The sequence below is a fragment of the Zalophus californianus genome, chromosome X (assembly GCF_009762305.2).
Source record: "Zalophus californianus isolate mZalCal1 chromosome X, mZalCal1.pri.v2, whole genome shotgun sequence".
In the NCBI taxonomy this organism is placed as follows: domain Eukaryota; kingdom Metazoa; phylum Chordata; class Mammalia; order Carnivora; family Otariidae; genus Zalophus; species Zalophus californianus.
This window is the reverse complement of record NC_045612.1, coordinates 100,713,147-100,733,187: the sequence shown is the minus strand read 5'-3', so window position 1 is coordinate 100,733,187 and position 20,041 is coordinate 100,713,147. Positions and strand designations below refer to the sequence as shown.

The 20,041-nt window shown below is 36.2% G+C and overlaps 1 protein-coding gene across 2 annotated transcripts in view; it reads right to left on the bottom strand.

The window, feature by feature from the left end:
• The window catches only part of DMD (dystrophin), a 2,214,577-nt gene that overhangs the window by 2,081,014 nt on the left and 113,522 nt on the right, over positions 1-20,041 (bottom strand). The window contains exon 1 of one of the 2 annotated variants that reach the window (XM_027607980.2): positions 15,892-16,129. The exons of the other annotated variant lie outside the window; for it this stretch is intronic. Coding sequence (XP_027463781.1) covers positions 15,892-15,922 — 31 coding nt within the window. The 5' untranslated portion in view covers positions 15,923-16,129. Of the gene's footprint in view, positions 1-15,891; positions 16,130-20,041 lie in introns of those variants that run through there. 2 annotated transcript variants of the gene reach the window in all.

Sequence of the window (20,041 nt, the reverse complement as noted above, 5' to 3'; positions counted from 1 at the left end):
TACAATAAACCAAATTATAATGCAAATAATATGGACTCAGTTACCACATTTGTGAAGTAGGAATAGTAATACATTCCTTCACCAAAAATTTTATAAGAATTAAATTATTTATAAGAAATTTTATGATCATAATTTATTATAAAAGATGATGGATATACACAAATTAATTGTTCAGTGATAGAACCTGATTTGTAAATGTCATGGATTAAGATTCAATTATCCTCCAATTCTCATTATTACACTAGATTTTCACTTTTCAGAACTGTACACATTTTTGCAATGTGATCCCCAGGCAAGAGGATGACTACGAGTTTAATTTAGGTAAAACATATTATTTAAAAAATAAACCATATTATTCAAGGCCTGGATTGTTTTCCGTTTGGATAGTTCTTTACTTTTGCATTATAAAGATCAAAAATCGGTCAAATAATCTATTTTAGTTGAAGATAATACAATAATATATGCTTTCACTAAGAAAAAATCATAGAGCTATCATCATATATTGTCGTGGATAAAATGAGTCTGTATCATGTCTTTTTCTTGGTTAAAGTTTTCCAAGTCAAAAGAGATTGTCATGATGTCCCATAAAAACCTTTTATATACAAATAATGTACTCAAAGATAAAATATTCAAGGAAAAGTTATTATATTAGTTTTGCAGAAACTCAATTTCATTTTGAAATCGGGTCAGAGGGCCCACTACTTCGGTAAATCACTGTCATCACTCCAGCTAGTTTTTCTCCCAAAACGCCTGGGTGTACCAGATGTATGGATTTCTGTAATGCACAAATTGTATGTTAACATAATGCATAAAATACAGTTCATATTCACTTGTCAATAAAACACTTACAAACATTAGTTTTAATGCAAAAGACTCCACCTAATAAATACATATAGGCTGTTAAACTGACTTAAAAGAAGCTATTTTTGTTTTAAGGAACCCTCCAATTCCATATATCTGAGTCATTCAGTAGATATCTGTCACTCTGAGTTTGGGCACATGTGCAATGGGCTCTCTGCTTGTGCACATAGTTACCCAGCAACTAACTTTCCTTTTATAAATTAGCTCCATTCCAGATTAAAACAGATGAAAGATTTCCAGTCATTGTGGCCAGACCTCAGGGTGGAAAATGAGCTCAGGAAGGCAGCTATCTGAAACTGAATCCTCCCTGGAATGGACATTCCGTTCTAAGTCCCCTTCAGGGAAACTCCAACAATAGCTCAAGCAGAAGCAAACAGTTGTCTTCCAGGTAGTCCACGCCAACCGTGCACTTTCTTAGCAATCTGTCCTCAGACACCCAGCCAGAGACTTAAAACTCTTGCACCCACATCAAAGAACAGCAGACCCAGCATGCACATACTGCATGAACAGAAGTAATTCACCTAATTTCTACCCTCCCTGAATCTCTCTCACTTGGTAGTAATTCGACAACTCCAAAGAGATCTCAGCTTTGTAGTCCCTCAAAGGAATCCCCACAAGTCAGGCTTTTTTTTTTTAACTGAGTTCATTTCAAGATGAAGAAAAAAATGGGAAAACAAATTTCAGAGATAAGCCAAAAATACCAATGATTACAAGAATGATCTAAATTAAGCAACAGACATTTCAGTCTGAGGTTTATAACTTTTACAATTCATTGAGCCCTTAGAAAAAAAATAACAGACTAAGAATTATCCTACTCTGTTTTATTAGTTACCGTGTGTGTGCGTGTGTCTGAATATAAAAATACACGCCAGGATTCACTGTTACACATGAACCATTTTTAGCCTGGACACCTGAGTTCCAAAAACATAATGATTTCATGACTAAAGAACAGATGATTGCTGCAGTAATCATTCCTATATGTGCCTACAAACGATCAGGTGCAAGTAACCCACAGATAACAGGCACAGACCCTCCTCTCAAGGAGCAAGGGAATGAGTCAGAAGCAACCTGACACTGACATCAGAGGATATAATTACTTGAGCAGAATTATCTACAGTGAGTTTTCATTAAGAACACAGAACAGAGATGCCTATCCTGCCCTAGGGTAGTCAGGAATGCTTTTTAATGATGTTCTATAAACAAACACCAAAATAATGAACAGAAAATGTTAGAAGTAGATAGGATAGTGGTTTTTGTAAGAACATTCCAGGAAGTGGGAACAAGTCATAGGTATGCAATTACATGATTTATTTGTGGAGCCACAATTTTTTTTTTTTTTTATGACTAGAGAGAAGTGCACATGGAGGAGAATAGCAGATAAAAAGGTGAGAGTCATACTGTAAAGGGTCCTGTGTGCTGGGGCCTTGGATTTTACCCTGTAGCTAGAGGATTCTCTATAGGATGCTAAGCTACAGGCACAAAATCTGATTTGTGTTTTAGAAACATGACTGGGGTAACAATGAGGAGGACGGATCTGTTTAAGACCAGATTAAAGCAAGGAGATCTCAGACACACACACACACACACACACACACACACACACACACACACACACACGCGTGCGCGCGCACGCACGCACACACCATCAGAGATCATCTCTTGATCTGTGCATCTGCTTATACAATTTGTCATCTCTTTGGAAGTTGAATGTAAATTAGCTATTCATTAATATTAAAAGTTAAAATAATACAAAGTACAAAAACTGTCCACTTTGTGAACACTTTGCCAATGACCAACAAATGCCCTTTCCTAATGCCTACAATAAGTAATGCTGTGAAGCAACATTATTATTCCTAATTTTTTCCTGAAGACAATCAATATTAAATACACTTAGCTCAGCACCAGGAACTCAATAAATAAAGAGTTAAATACTGGCTTGTCCATGATTAATTAACGTGATAGGTAAGTCAGGTTGAAAACTCAAGTAGTCTCTGGTCTTGTCTAGTTACCATGCCTGTGGACAAGCATAATCTCTAAAATGCCAGCCCTTCTCATAGAGGCTTTTTGGTCATAAACAATCTGAAGCACAATATCTCACAAGGTAGGACATTTAGAACAAGGCTTAAATCACTATGACATTTTGTTCAATAAGTGATGCATGTTCCTCTATAATAGAAATGGATCGCATTCTAGTGGGTTAGCATTAAACCATCCTTTGTCTGTACCCTAAGTGGCAGATTTATTAATTTACAAGACTTATCTGTTGATTAGGTCTGGTGATGACACACTGGCCTTCACGACACTGAGGGCTTGTTAAAGGTTTAATGCTGTATTTAAAAAAATATTTTGCAGTAAGCATGGAGTCACAGGAAGCTGCAAAGGAATATGCAGGGATGTCCTGTGCAACCTTCACCCCACCTCCTACAATGTTGACACCTTGGATAACTATAGTACAATGTCATAGTTGGGAAATTATCCATATAATCTACAGAGTTTCTTCAAATTTTTACCAGTTATACATGAACTCACTTGTGTCCTTCTCTCGGTATTTGCGTGTGTGTTTGTGTGTGTGGTTATGTGCAATTATCAAGTATATCTTGTACACAAATGCCACCATCAAGACACAGAATAGGTCCATCACCAGACACTCTCTTCTGGCACCCCTACATCGAACACCCCCCATTCTTAACCTGTGGCAACCAATAATCTGTTCTTGGTCTTCATAATTTTGTAATGTCAATAATGCTATATAAAAGGAGTAACACAGTATGTAACCTTGGAGGTTTTTTTTTTTTTTTCCAAGCATGATGCCCTTGAGATCCATGAGAGTTGTTGTATGATCAATAGGTCATTTCTTCGTTCGGCTGAGTAGTATTTCATGATATCGATGCATCATTTGTTCTACATCCACCCATTTGGTGGATATGAGAGTTGTGTCCAATTTCTGACTACTACAAAGAATGCTGGTGTGAACATTCATGTACAGGTTTTGTTGTGAACATCAGTTTTCTTTTTCTGGGATAAATGCCCGAGAGTAGAATTGCTGGGTGATACAGTGATTACATGTTTAGTTTTAGAAGCCAAGCTGTTTTCCTAGAATGGCTGTACCGTTTTATATTCCCACCAGCATTGTTGGAGAGACCCAGTTTCTCTGCATCCTTGTCGGCTTTAGTGTTGTCCCTTTTTCCCCAACTATTCTTGATAAAAATTGTATAAAGTGCCTAATATTATGGTTTGATATACATAGCAGAGTGATAACTACAGTCAAGCTAATTAACATGCCATCTCACATAGTCATCTTTTTTTGTGATGAGAGCACCTGAAATCTATTCTCGTGGTAAATTGCCAGTATTCGATACAGTATTATTAACAATAGCCACTACACTGTACATCAGGTCTCTATACTTATTCATCTTATATAATTGCAACTTTGTACCCTTTGACCAACATTTCCCCACTGTTTCCATCTCTCCAGCCCTGGTAGCCACCCTTTTGCTCTCTGATTCTATGCATTCGACTTTTTGAGATTCCACATATAAGTGAGATCATGCAGGGTTTTTATTTTTTTCTTTTTGTGTTTGGCTGACAGTTGTCTTTTCCTTACAAAATGGGAAAGGTGTTATTAACAATATATTTTTATAGACTATAATCTATTTTTCATTGCCAAATTCTTTTGCCCTTCCTCAGAGAAATTATTTAAATGTGCTTTGAGTCCTCTCACACTTCTATACTCTAGGACTAATTACTTAATGGTCAGTGTCACTTTTTCTCTAATACTTTTTTTTCAAAGATTTTATTTATTTACTTGACAGAGAGAGAGCACACACAAGCAGGGGGAGAGAGAGAGGGAGAAGCAGGCTCCCAGCAGGGAGCCTGATGTGGGGCTCAGGGGCTCAATCCCAGGACCCTGAGATCATGACCTGAGCGAGAGGCAGATGCTTAACCTACTGAGCCACCCAGGTGCCCCTCCCTAATACATCTTAAAATGAAATCACTACTTCTTCACACCCAAATACATATTGCAAGCTCTTCTAGGTTATAAAGAAAATGGATCTCTTCTTCAAGAGATAAATTGGTGAAGATAAGAAAAAAGAGTAAATGAGTGATTTTTACAGGATATCCACAGAAAGCAAGTTGAAAAAGGGAGGGAGGGCACCAACTGTAAGAAAGAGAAAAAAAGGAATAGACTAGTGTGGAATCGAGGAAGAATATTGTAGATGTGAAAAAGCAGTTAACACTGAGAAGTGCCATTGGGAATTACCAAGATAGATGCAGGAAAGAAAAAATATCTGGATTGAAAATAGCAAAACAAAATAAAACCAAGAACCAAAAGACTACAGTAAAATGGAGTATGGGTAATCAGAGAAGAAAATAAAACCCAGTGACCAAAAAAAGTACACTTCATTATTTATTTATATATATTAAGCTTCAACCAGAACTAAATTCTTTTGTTGTCTTATAAAATGCAAATTATCATTATTATTATAACATTTTCTTATATGTAAATGGCTGTAATTACAGCATGCAACAAAATATACACACATTATTAAAAAATACTTATGTGCCTGGTTCTGGAAAAACAGTGGTGAGCAAAACCAGCTGAGATCTTTGCATTCATGGAATTTACCATGTACTCTGAGTGATAAGCATTGGTTAGTAACACACACTCACACACACACACACACACACACACACACACGTCTGTCATCCATATATATATATCATATATATATATATATATATATATATTTCATATATATATATGAAATCAAGACAGTGCTATGTGTTATGGTAGGATATTATATGATAGGGGCATCTTATCTACTCAAGGGAATTCTGACATCTTCCCATAGGGAGTGGCTTATAAGTGGAAAGGGGTTTTAGCTAGGTCAAAGTAAAGGGTGAGGAAGGTTCGGGACAAAGAGCAAAACGTGTGCAAAAGCCCTATGGCGGGAAGAAGTGAGGCCTATTCAAGGACCAGAAAGAACCCCAGAAAAGTGGTAAGGCAGGGGCAGCATTACAGGAGATGTGACAGGAGAGGAACACAGTGTCTAGATCTTGTTCTACCTTGTTTTGCTTTCCTAGCAATGAGCAGAAGCTACTGAAGTGACTGAATGTGCATTGATATTGTCAAACTTAGATGACTGGATGAGTTTTAGAGAATAGATTAGAAGGAATGGGGAAGAGGCAATGCAAAACACCAGAATGGCTAGTGAGGCTATATTCCTAGGGAGACAAAGCTACTTGAGCTAGGCTAATGGTAGAGGAGATGAAAAGAAGTGGGTCAAAAGATATAGGGAGATAAAACCCAAGTAATTAATGGTTTAGACACAAGTGGTTGAGAGAGAAGCATTTCAAGGATGTAATAGGTTTCAAGAGCTTGTGAAACTGGAATGGTAGGTCATACACTGATAAAGGGAACAATGAGAAAATATCAGGTTTCATGGACAGATGAAAAGGTTTGTTCAGGGCACTTAGAGTAGAGGTGACTTTGTCACATACAAATGGAGATGCCAACTAGGCAGTTGAAATTGCAGTTCTGGAATTTACTAGAGAAATCTGAGCTGGAGGTATACTTTGGTTAGTTATCTCCACATGCTTGTTAATAAGTCATGGGCATGGGTGCAATGACCAAGGAAGGGATTACAGAGAGAGAAGACACTCATGCTGGGAATGAGCCCTGAGAAATCCTAATATTTAAAGGTTGAGTAGAGAGAATTAGCCTGTAAAGTAGACCGAACAGAAATACCCAAAGAAATGGGAACAAGACCAGCAGAGTGCAATGCACAGAGTTCAAGGACACACAACAGTTTTAAAAAGGGAGAAAATGGTCAATGTTGGTATTGCTAAGAATTCAAGAAAGTAGATGGAAATTTTCTCAATTGGTTTTAGTGACATGACATTGTTTCCTTCATGTGAACTACGTCGAGTAAAGTTTGAATTAAGAAAAATTTAACAAAATCATAAAACTTTAAGGAAAAGTATCAGTCTAGTCCAACTGATGGATATAAAGTATAGAAAGGTAATATTTTTGGGTTTTTGGTGTTTATCATATTTTGATAGTACGATAGTCTCACTTATCCCATTTTCTTAAGAAAATTATCAAAAAATCCCACTAACAATAGTTACCTCTAAAGTTTAATATTAAAATTAAATGACTGATAGCTCCTTGAGGAATAAATAAAATATTAAACCACAGCTGTTTCTTATACTTGGGAAGTATAAGACATTGGGATATAATATTTTTTTTTCTTTTCCCAGCTATGTTGTAGTGTTTATGTTCTCGGAATGGAAGCATTATTTTCAGGTTTAATAGTATTTACTGATTTTATAAATACTTGTCAAGCCAAACATTTTGTATGCAAACCATTTAATTTCTAGACTTTGTGTGTATGTGTGTGTGAGAGAGAGAGAGAAATCTATTCATATAAGTGATATTGAATAGTGCTATGCACATACAAGGTACTGTCAGTAACTATTCATGTAGGATAGATTAATATCTCATTAATCCTTGTCTATGCATCACCACCCCTTCTACTCATTCTCTAAATCACATCTCCATATGCCCATACTCTAAGGCCTATTTATAGAGGTACATCCTTTGATGAAAACCTCCATAATCACATCAGCCCTAAGTAGTCATTCATGGCTGATTTGTACCATGCTCTGTAACACTCTTGACATATTATAGTAGCTGTATTTATATGTATGTGTGTGTGTGTGTGTGTGTGTGTGTGTGTGCACATACAGAGTTATAATCTCAAAGAAGTCAGAGAGAACATAGCAGGTGTTTGCTAAAGTTTGGCTACAAGCAAGTAAAAACCTAATAGTAAAAATGTTGCTCAATACCATATTAATATTCCATCTAGTCTTACTTTCCCCAAAACTAACTGATAAGTACATTACACTCATCCATGACTAAATTTCAATTACTCAAGTGCCTTCTATCGCTTCAGTACAATTCTAGTTTTATTTAAACTGAACTGTCAATGTTTTCTAAGTATTTTTACCATTTTTCCAGATTTAAGAATAATCAATTTTACTAATGGTTCTCAAGAAATTTTAGACATTTCTCCAATAAGCATCTATATTAACTAAAATAGCACTAAATAAAGTGCAAACTTACCTTGTCATATCTATGCAATTCTGTATTCTCTAAAGGATGATTTTTCATATTGCTTAACAACTCTGACTGAGCAATTGAAATTCAGACTATGATAAATGTTTTACACTGAAGTCTCATTTCATTATACAGCCGTCAGTTGAAATGGGGTTTCCGAAGAAGGTATTTTTAGGAAGTGCAGAGTACAGGAAAAAGCTGAATACATTACACAATTTAAATATTTATTGAAGCTTTTCTACTGAGGCAACGTTTTGGCGATATCTCACAGAAATAGCAAAATGGGAAAGGAAATTAGGGGTAAATAGATGGCAGAGGCTGTGGAAACCAAGACACCTGGTGTTGCAAGTGCGATCCTCACTCATAAGGTCATTAAACGGGAGATTGGAAGAAACTCCTCTTTACTGAAATATTACTTTCCTTAGGATTTTATCATTCTACCTAGATGCTTTTACAATTTCTTGGCATGTTCTTGTCTTCCATATGGAATTCCTGACCCCCTTTTGACACTCCATGATCTTTCTAGTTGGTCTCATCCAAACTCGATGGCTCATACATTAATTCCCCAATAATGACTTTGTTTCTGGGCTCAGTCTATGGTATGCACACTTTTCATAAAAAGCTTAACATCCATACCCCCAATCCTTCCCAGCATTCCAGCTTCCCTTGAAGTCTTCTTGTAAATGGCACTATTATCCACCCAATTCTATGTGCCATGGAAAACACCACATCCATCAACACCAATTCCTATTTACTCTGTCTTATAACTAAATCTTGAAGAAATCCACTTCTTTCAACTTCACTGTCACCATTCTAGTCAACACCACCTTCTGCCCCTAGAAAAGCTACCAGACTGATAGCCCTTCAACTACTCTTAATACCTCCTAATCTCTTCTTCACAAAACAGAATGCTATTAAGGAAAAGAACTCCACAAATATGTTCATATCATTGCCCTACCTGAGACGCTAAAAGGCTGTCCATTGATTTTACTATAAAGAAAAAATCACCCCATGGCCTCTGAGGCTCTGAGTGACTAGACCCCAGCTCTCACCATTTTAGCAGCACACCAGTCCCAAACTTTTCCTGACTTACTATACTCAAGGAAAATTCACCTTCTTTTAGTTCTTTGTTCATACCAAGTTCTATCTTCACATGCGTTGTTTCCTCTAAATGTAAACATTTTTCCTCTCTCTTTTTCCCTTTGACCACTATTCCCCAATCCCATTCTTCTTTGTGTTGCTTTGAATGTAATTTTCCTGGGGAATCTCTCCCCAACTTCTAATACTAGTCTAGGTCTCACTATTATACATTCTTATAACACTGTGTGTTTTATTCTCCGGCCCTTATCTCAAATGCAATTTAAATTCTAATCTAATCCTTAATTCTAATCTCAGTGAGTTCACTTGTTTAGAACATTATCTCCAGAGACTAGTACAATACCTGACATGAAGGAGGCACTCTCTCTCTCTCTCTCTCTCTCTCTCTCTCTCTCTATATATATATATATATATATATATATATATATATTAGCTGCATGAATGAATAACAAACTGTTCTTTCTTTAAACAATGATCACCCAAACCCAATACAATACAAACTTTACAGAGTCACTTCTTTTGATACTTTTAGTTCTGGGTTTCTTTTGAGAGCAACTCTGTTTCCAGACATTTAAAGTAAAACACTGCAAAATCCACAGGCTTGAGTGAACTGAACTCCGTGATAATACTTGGTGCTCTCTGACATAGCCCATTAGAGATGGGGTGTGTACACCTAATCCAAAGGAATCCTCTAGCTCTTCAGCAGCTGTTCACATGGCTCCTGACCTGCCCTTCAGGCTCTACTAAATCAGGATTCCCCAGCTGTCTGAGCTTCCAGTAAGCTCTTTTAGTTAACCAGCTACAGCCAACATTGCTTCTATCTAGTTGCACTCTGTAGAGTCAGATTTTCCCTTTTCCTTCCAAGTTATTTCCCAATATGCAGGAGCCATTGGGATTCACAGATAATTTTATCAGTTCCTCGGCCATTTTGATAACATTATTTCTAATCCTGCCCTCCTTGAGCATCAGTAGAAAAAGGAATTACTCAACCTGCCTTTGGTGAAATACGTGGGCAGTTCTGATTCTGTGATTGTTCTCTTTCGCATTTCTTTAGTGTGACCTCACACGGTTTCCAAGTCTAAAAATCTGTACTCCTAACAGTGTGCTGACTCCCATGCCCTTTAACTCAGCACTTAGCTCAGGCTAAGGTAGTACTGCAGCTGTAATCTGATAAAGGATCAGACAAGTTGTGTGCAAATACAGATGGGTGCCAAGAATGAGCAAAACGCCACTGATGTTTATGCCCTTTTATAGTCCTGATTCAATGACAGTCTTAGCCAGAAACAGAGCGGGAGGGGGGGACAGCAATTTAAAACAAAACAAAGCAAAAATCAAGGAGAGGGTGAAAACACTGAAAGGGCAACTCCTTTATTTGCCCATAATTGGACATAAGATGAGACTACTATAATGCTAATTGTGCTCAATTAATACCGGTCTTTCTAAAACATCAATTGTTTCATAGTGGTAGAGATAAAGTACATTTAAAAGTTGGAAGTAAACTGGCCAAATACTATACACCATGTTGGAATATGTAAATTCCTTGCTTGTTGCAATGCCTGTGAATGGGTTGAATATTTATTAAATACAAGCTAAAAGCATGACAATTCAAACATCTATTTTTTTTCAAACATCAATTTTTCTCAAGCTTCTTTAAAATCATGTTAACCCTGTTCAAAACCCATTTAAATGTCAACATTCTGACTTTATTACACGGATAAGCATTAACTTTCCTGATGCACTTTAATACTCCTCCTATTCATTACAACAACCAAATTATATACTAAGACAAATAAATTAATAAACTAAAAGAAGTAAAAATAGAAGCAAAGCTCTTCCTCAGATCCTGGTACTTGAACAGTAACGTAAGACTGAATCTTTTTAACCAGCCTTCGATATACTTCAGATGTCAAACATCAATTTTCCAACATCTTTTCCTTAAAATTATATGGAATTATATTATTTCCTGAAAATTATATGGAATCGAAATATTGAATTAAGAGTTCTGGAAGAGCCATTTACGAACAACAAGAACAACAGCAGCATCAACGATTTACCAGCAGAGCAAAGAAATGACAGTTCCCTTCCAGTTAAAGGATAATTGTCAATTCGCCCCCACCTTCCATTACTGAAGAATGGCACGCATAATGACAAAGCCAAAGTGAGGCACTGAGGCAGAAGGCAAAAGATAATAAAGGAGACAGGGAAGAAATTGATTTCCAAACTCAATCCAGACTGCTAGGAACACTTTTTTCTCAGGGCTTAATATCATTACATATACTATGCAAAATCCCTCTGGGGACAGTAAGACCCTGAGAACATTGCCCTGTGGGTTCTTTCACCTATTAAAATTCCCAGGTGTTTTGAATACATGCTATCAGAATAACATCAGATGGAGCAAAGAGTTGAATAGACATTGTTTTTTAAAATGGCCGCCTCAGGGGAGGGCTTGAGCGGTGCCAGGGGGGAGTATTGCCTTTTGCTTTTGTTAATGGGCATGTGGTAGAGGTTGTGTAGTCTTCAGATTAGGACTCTTTTAAAGCATGAGCAAGCAGGGCCATTTTCCTCTCTTCATTCTCATTCTGCCTGCTGCCTGTAAGAACTGTGGCTGAGAAAGTTAAGACACCCGTGAACACCAGAGCCAAGGTTTTTGCGCTTCCCCGCCCCCGCCTCGTCCGCCCCATATTCAGGACAGTCATCTTGAATGGAGAAAGAGAAAGACCATGTTGTCCCTGAGAGTTACTGTTTCTGGATCTCTGGAGGAGACCTCTGGTTTAAAAAAAGGTACATGCAAAATTATATTATGCTGTGAGATATGGGAAAAATAAGCTTTTTACACTACAGATTTCAGGAAAAAAAGTAAACCAAATCATGTTAGTTGTTACCCCTCAAATGATAGTTTGCATATGAGCGATTCACAAAGAGCAGGGTCACTGTCCCCTTCAAGACAGGATATGAGAATCTCTAAAAGACACCTTCACTTTTAATATTAACTAGAGGGAGCTTGAAATTTTACAAAGATAAAGATTTGAAGAAAAATTCCACACGTGACATCCATAGACAAACCCTCTCCAAAGTGACAAAATAATAAACTACCCAACACTGCCAACTGAACTTTCGTATCTGTATGTAAATTAAACTTCTGAACTCCAAATCCGTGTTATGAATATTACTCTGTCAATATCGTAGAGAGTGAAACCCCAAGAAGTTTAACTAACAGATGTTTTTAAATGAGGAGAAAGGTGAAGACTGCAAGATGTTTGCTTGTTTGTTTGTGTTCTGAAGCTCAGTCTGCTGCACGGAGCATACTCCCCAAAGAGAAATATTTCCATGCAATTCTGCTATGGAATTGGTTGCATTTAATAATAATAATAATAATAATAATAATAAAGTCTCTTCATTTCCCATACTGCAGCCCATGACCCTCCCAGCAAAATGTTCCAATATGAGCCAAGTGCCTTGATAACAGAACACAAATCTCCTAGGATGATAGCAGGACTTTGTGAGAAAGAAAACCATCGCCTCCTTCTGAATCCAATCAAAATCTGAATGTGCTATAGAAAAATAAACCAAGGTCATCATTATTCTTCTCATTGTGATTTGGCTTGCCTTCAAATTACATACCCTGTATATCTGAAATAGCTGCACCGCCTCCATTAACTGAGTTTGACATCATTTTAATCAATGTATCTTTTCAGAATGAAAGGCAAAAATGTCAAATTCCTACCATTATGCATTCTTTTAACTCTGTAATCTGCATTAAATAAAAGCCTGTCTTTGAGAAATAACATATGCTTAAAGAAATATAACTAGCATCAATTTCATCTTAAAATGTAACTGGGTAAATATTCAACAACACATCCCTTCATACGGAGGTGATTTCCCATGAAATCACTTTTAAAGTTGAGGACTTTTAAAGTTTAAGCCTTGAGGCCCATCACCTACACTGGTTCCTCCCAAGGCCCTACCTCATTGTATGTTCATGATTTTGTATTCTTTTTCTTAAAAGACTCCCCTCCCTCAAATTGTATAATCCCAGGCCCTGTAAAATCTTGGTCTGCTCCTTCCTTCATGGTTTGTTATGTTTTGTTGGACAGAGGACATACATTAGTCTTATTTGTCCATTTCTTAAAAAATGATGTATGTCTAAAATAGAAAATCAAAGACATGAACAGAAAATTATCTTCAAAGAAAGCTTAATTTCCAGTGAATTGTCAATGGCTCTGTGATTTAAATGTGTCTTCATGTATTTATATAAACAGATACGCTCACATCAAAATACCATGTTTCCTGTATTTGCAGTGGAAGAAAGAATAGTTTAATAAAAAATATGATAAATCATTTTTAATAAGTTAGGGGAATATTACAGTAGAAGGTGGAAGGGGAAGCAGAGTTTGGGAAATCACTTTGCTTTTTTCTTGTGATAAAGCCATGATGAAAGATAATAAAACAAAATTTTTAAAAACCCTGACTTTTCTAAGACAACAAAGATTTAAATCTCTTTTATTAAACCACACAAGTGGTTAAGAACTTGACAATTTGTTTCTCATGTAACAAATGACTTGGACTACAAGGATTTCAAATGAACACTTCAGAACCAAAGAGGAAGCTGTATTAATATCTCTGTCCAAATTATGAATTTATATCTCAGTACTCTCTAGCTGGAGTAGTATCAACCAACACATTTTTTTCCCCTTAAATAACATAGATTTGCACGAAACACTTGGCAATCTTTAAGTTTACAGTAACTACTACATGACATTCTCTACTGCATTTTCCATAATGTTATGCCACGTAAGAGATAGAGAAAACTTCTTATTCAATTAAAAAATATATTATCCTCTTAGATCAGCAATCTCTTTTTCAGAGTTAAGATGCCCTTAGAAGACTCTGTAAATGAAATCATTTTAAATGGTGATTTTATTAGAACTCAAGATAATTTCTATCATTTAGAAAATTCCAACGAAATGTATATTTGCAATAAATTATTTGAGTGACTCTTTGCAATGCAGTTTTTGAGCAATTCTAAAAGTAAACAATCTTTACGCTAACACAGAGATCTTCTGGCAACTACTTTCATTAAAAACCACCCACGTGAACTCTTTTACGTTTTTTCAAACTAAGGCAATTAAAAAAAAAAACACCTCATTCCAATGTCAATACATTCAAACAGAAGTATGTCAGCTGGCAAAAGTTAATGTAGAATATAACCCTGTGAATATCTTCATATTCTCTTAACAAACCCACTGTCATGCAGCTTAAAGTTTCACCTGATAGCTTTAAAATGTGCCTTAATAAAGTCCTACAGAGCTTGTCCCAGAAAGGTTAGCTTTCTTTAAATTCTAATGAAGAATTTGAAGTTATTTGAATATCTATGACAAAGCAGAGAGTAGGTTTGCCTTGCTTCATTCTTATTTTTTGAATTGCGTCTTTGCTGTTTTTTCTGTATCACTCTCTACACTGGTTTCTGGTGTGAATTTTGTAAGTATAAAAATGGATCAGTCAATATGCATACATTGCAAAGAATATACGTTGTTGTATTTTTGTAACATTAGTAAATGGGATGGTTTTTCAACCAGAAAGCAATTCTGGTGCTCACCTAATAAATTTGTAAAATAAGGAAATTTCATTAAACATGTTTTACTATAAACTCTGGTAGCATCTAATGTGAATCAGTAAGTGCACAATGTTCATTTTTTTCTTTTCTTTCTTTCTTTCTTTTTTTTGGCACAGAGGCCAGAGTTGTATTGTGACCTTCTTACCAGAAGTTTTGAAGAATTACTTATTTGGAGAGACTTACTTTCTTCACTGTTAATTATAGGCATCACCATCATATCTGTTTCAGAATGGCTATAAGGGGATGAGAGGGACAAGGTAATCGCCTCTGTCCATCTCTTTGGGACACACTGTACTCTTCATATATTATTTTTATACATTATTTTTACTACTGTGCCAGAGTCAATTTCTCAGTTTTTCATTAGTCATCATGACTTTCTTAAAATAAACAAAATAGATGCACTTTATGTAAAAGCCAAACAAAATAGCTTTACTGAAAACCTAGGTCATACTAGACATGAAACAACACAGTGAGCCTACTGTGAAATGATCAGAAGTCCCTCTTGCTTTTATGTTGTGTTCTCAACAAAAGTGTCTGGTCATTTGCCAGCAGAGATCATATCACTATTTGAAAGAATTTTCATGATATGCTACAGAAAAGAACACTCAAAATACTAAGTATGAGACAAGGACTTCTAAATTAAATATTTATCATACTTTTCTCCACCTCCATTTATCCATCACAATTCATTCTGTTTTTTAACTTTTTCACCCCCGAGATGTGCCAGATAGAATTTTTCTAACCTTGAGATCTCCACACATCATTCCACTACTGCAATTAGTTCATTGAGAATATATAGCAGGTCACCGCCCCACATGCAACCATTACTGAAGAGAGGATCAAATAATCAAGATAACAACTCAGATACACAAACGACTTCAGAGCAATTAAAATAGTTTGTTACAAATACTTGAGGCCAGTTATGCATATTCTATTACCTTAGTGGTTTCTTAAAAAAGATCTCCTTGATTATATTTGTAAAGAAAAAACTTTAAACTCTACCTCATTTCTACTGAAAAGTTTTCCCAATGAGAAACATGTACACCTGCACATATATGTGTACAGGAAATTTAAGATAACATTTATTCTTATTCACAAACTACTATAATAATTTAAAATCAATCTGCCTAATCAACGAGCTCTCCACAAACTGAAACTTATGCCACGGTAAAAATATTCTTAGCGACTTTGTACTTACAACAGTCCTCTACTTCTTCCCACCAAAGCATTTGGGGAAAAAAAGTCTATATCAAGACAGCAGGAAAAGTTTTGGTAAATTTTCTTCCAACTTCAGTGCTCCAATAGGTTTAGGAATGATGAGAAATCAACCAACTTCAGCAGCCTTTTAAAAAAGAACACTTCAGTTTTTCCTATTCGTTTTTCTCTGAAGTTAATTGCCTCCAAGATCTGAGTCCTGTAAGGGGAAAGTGAGTGATCCCAACACTGAGTGAGTCAACATAGTAAATGATGCCAGGATTCTGTAGAGGCCCCTGGATATTTCAAATTCCAGGACCTGCGCAGAAGCAAGTGACCCGCCTATTCTCTCAAGTTGGTTTCCCATAATAGGACTGCCCATGGCCACTACATATAAGGTTGTTCTTCCAGCATGGCAAGCCCTGTGAAGTCAAATAATGTTCAACTGTGTTCTGATTAATGCCCAAACCAGAATAGCACAGTGGACATAGTACTTGCTCTCACAGGCTTCCAACATGAAAACTCCTCAGTATACAAAACGACAGTACTTTCTGTGACTTCTATGCACATTTCTAAAATAACAGAGCAGAAAATCCTAATCCAGAATAGACTCTGAAATGCCTTTCCTTTTTTACCCTCTCAACAACACTAAAAATTTCACTCTACTGAACAAAAAGAAATGCCCAGAATAATCTCTGCACTCGTTATGTATCCCCTGTCTACCAACCTTAATTTCTACCCTGGGGATCTTATCAAAAGTCATGTATTGATGATGCCAACAGTCTGATTAAGAAAAGCAACAGCAGAATATAGCAGCTGAGCTCTGAAGGCAGAGTGTGTATAGCTCTCAGGGGACAAGTCTTCTGCTAAAATAAAGAGAGTACTCTTATAATTGAATGAAGCAATCTTCCGTAAATGCTACATTTCCATAGCACCTTATGAGAAAACTTTACTAAAATCACGATTTCTTTGGTGGCAATTATTAAAATACCATTCTCTTGGACATTGAGTTAATTACTAATTATTTAATGACTCTCAAAAGTTTTTTGTATTAAGTGAACACACTTGTAATATGTTATTCGGCATGTTTGTAAACCATTCTTTGCCAACAGAAGGCTTCTTTATCACATTTTTAACACAGCAGATGAGCCCAATATTTGAAAGAAACATTGGTTTAACTTTTTAGAGGGATATTCTTTTTGCAATAATCATCTGTGCTGGGGCGCCTGGGTGGCTCAGTCGTTAAGCATCTGCCTTCCGCTCAGGTCATGATCCCAGGGTCCTGGGATCGAGCCCTGCCTCAGGCTCCCCGCTCTGTGGGGGGCCTGCTTCTCCCTCTCCCGCTCCCTCTGCTTATTTTCCCTCTCTCACTGTGTCTCTGTCAAATAAATACAATCTTTAAAAAATAATAATAATCTGTGCTAAAATTATTGAGTGTTTTTATAATACCATTTGTTGAAGTGACAGACTCATTTTTCAATGTGAAGCATTCAACTGCTTGGCACAGAAATAAATTATAGATAAAAATAGAAAAAAACTGGCATATTGAATTAGAGTATAATGTTTACCTTAATCATTATACATTTCATATTTTAGAATCACCATTTCCCCCAACAAAAACTATATGAATTAAAGCATAAGGCTTAATTTGTAGATAATTGTATTTAAAGTACTATTATCCAAAACAGATTCAAAATGTTCTCCGTAAGTCATCTCATTTCCTCTTCTTAGCATGGTCATCTAAGTATGCCTATAAGCAACAATTTCATAAAACAAAATCAAAAAGTGGTTTTTGACCAACATGCATCCAAGTCTGCATGTTAGCACATGTTTTCCTGTGCTCTAGGGTGTAATATCGCCCCAAATTAAGTTCCTTTTACACCCTGTACTGTGAGTTTTCTATAGCTATAAGCCCACATTTAAGCCAAGGCACATGCACAGTTCATCAGTGATTTGTGAAGTGTGGTCCATGAAGCATCAGCAACATATGGAAAGTTTCTGGAAAAGACCTGAAAATAAGAAACTCTCTGGGAATAGGACCTAGTGCTCTATGTTTTACAGGTGACTCTGATGCATAGCCAATTTTGAAAAACCACCAAGTGTATGTTTCTAAAAACAACTATGGCTTCCAATATACCAAAATCTTGTCTTGGTTCACATCCAGTGCACCAGAAAGGGACAGATTTAAATGCTCTCAGGTACATCTTAATGGTCTCTTAGCCTTAGTCAACAATCCGAATTTACTGGGCCCCTGTAATAAATTCTACATCAATGTGGAATACATACATTTCTCTTAACGTTGTATAATCTAGGCAAGAAGAAATACTTGAAAAAGTGAAAGGTACATAAAATAAAATTTAGCACAAACCCAGTGAATTCTAACTCAGACCTTGTCCTATCTTCCTGTGGTCCTTAGTCACTTACCTCTCTCATTAAGTCCTCACAATAACCACGGTGCTGAGGTCTTACGAGCCCCACTATAAAGATGACTGGTCAAAGCAATTTACTCAAATCCCCAGTGTTAATAATTGGCAGAGCAGAGCTTTTTAAAATTTAACTTTCTGTTTTGAGATAATTACATATTCACAAAAAGGGTGTGAGGAGAGTAAAGAGGGGTCCCATATACTCTTCATTCAGTGTCCTCAGTTACATTTAAGCAAACTATTATGCAATTTCAAAACCAGCAAAATGACATCGATACAATGTGTATATATCTCTGCCATTTTGTAATACTGTAGACTTGGGTAACCGCATCTCAATCACAATATAGAACCTGCAGAATCATTCCCTTTCACAAAGATCTTCCTTCTCCTCTCCCTTCAGAGTCATACCAACCATCACTCCCCAGACTCTGTGCCCCACAGCCCGGCACCTGCTAATTTGGTCTCCATCACCATATCATTTCAAGAATGTTAGAAAAATGGAATCATTCGGTATGTGATCTTTTGGTATTAGCTTTTTTCACTTGGCATAATGTCCTAGAGATCCATTCAAGTTGTTATCTGCCTCAATAGCTTGCTTACTTTTATTGTGAGTAGTATTCCATGTTAATTGTGTACTATGGTTTGTGTAGTCATTCATTTATTGTAGGACATTGTGGCTATTTTTGGTTTGGGGTTACTACAAATAAAGCTGTAAAACAGTCATGCACATATTTTTCATTTATCTGGGATTAATGCCCAGGAGTAAAATTGTTGGTCCATATGGTAAATGTATGTTTACTTTTTAAAGAAACTACCAAAATACTCTCTGGAGGGTCTGTACCATTTTATGTACCTGCCAGCAATGTGAGTGACCCAGGGTCTCTGTATCCTCTGTAGCATTTGGTATTGTCAATTTTAGTTTTTTTCAGTGTTAAGCATATAGAGATATACTATGGTGGTTTTAACTTGAATTGCCCGAATGGTTAATGACATCGAACATCTTTTCTCATGCTTGTTTGCCATCTGAACAGACTCTTCAGTGAAATGGCCGTTCATGTCTTCTGCTCATTTTGCAATTGAATACCTTCCATTTTAAATATTAATTTTTGTGTGTTCTTTATATATTCTAGATATGAGTCCTTCATTAGATATGTGCTTTGCAAATTGTTTCTCCCAGTTTGCGGCTTGTCTTTTCATCATAACAGTGAAATTCCAAAACAAAAATGTTTTTTCTCAAGTCCAATTTATAGAATTTATTGAATTTTTTCTTTTATGGATGGTACTTTTGGTGTCAAGTCTACAAACTTTTACAAAGCCATGATTCCTTGTCTCCTGTGTTTTTTTTCCTAAATTTTTAATCATTTCATACTTATATTTAAATCTACGATTGGGTTTGCTTTTGTATGAGGTGTGGGGTTTACGTAGATTTCCTTTTTCTTACAGATTTCCAATTGTTCCAACAGCATTTTTTGAAAAGACTATGCTTCTTCCACTGAATAACTTTTGTACCTTTGTCAAAAACCAATTGGGCATATTTGTGGGGATCTACCTCTGGGATCTCACTTCTGTCCTATTGACTTGTGTGCCTAGCTCTCTGCCAATATCACACTGCCTTAGTTACTCTGGCAACATAACATGCCCAAGCATTAGAGTTGTTCCTTCCACTTTATTATTCTTTTCCAAAACCATTTTAGAAATTCTAGGTCCTGTGTCTTACCTTACAAAGTTTAG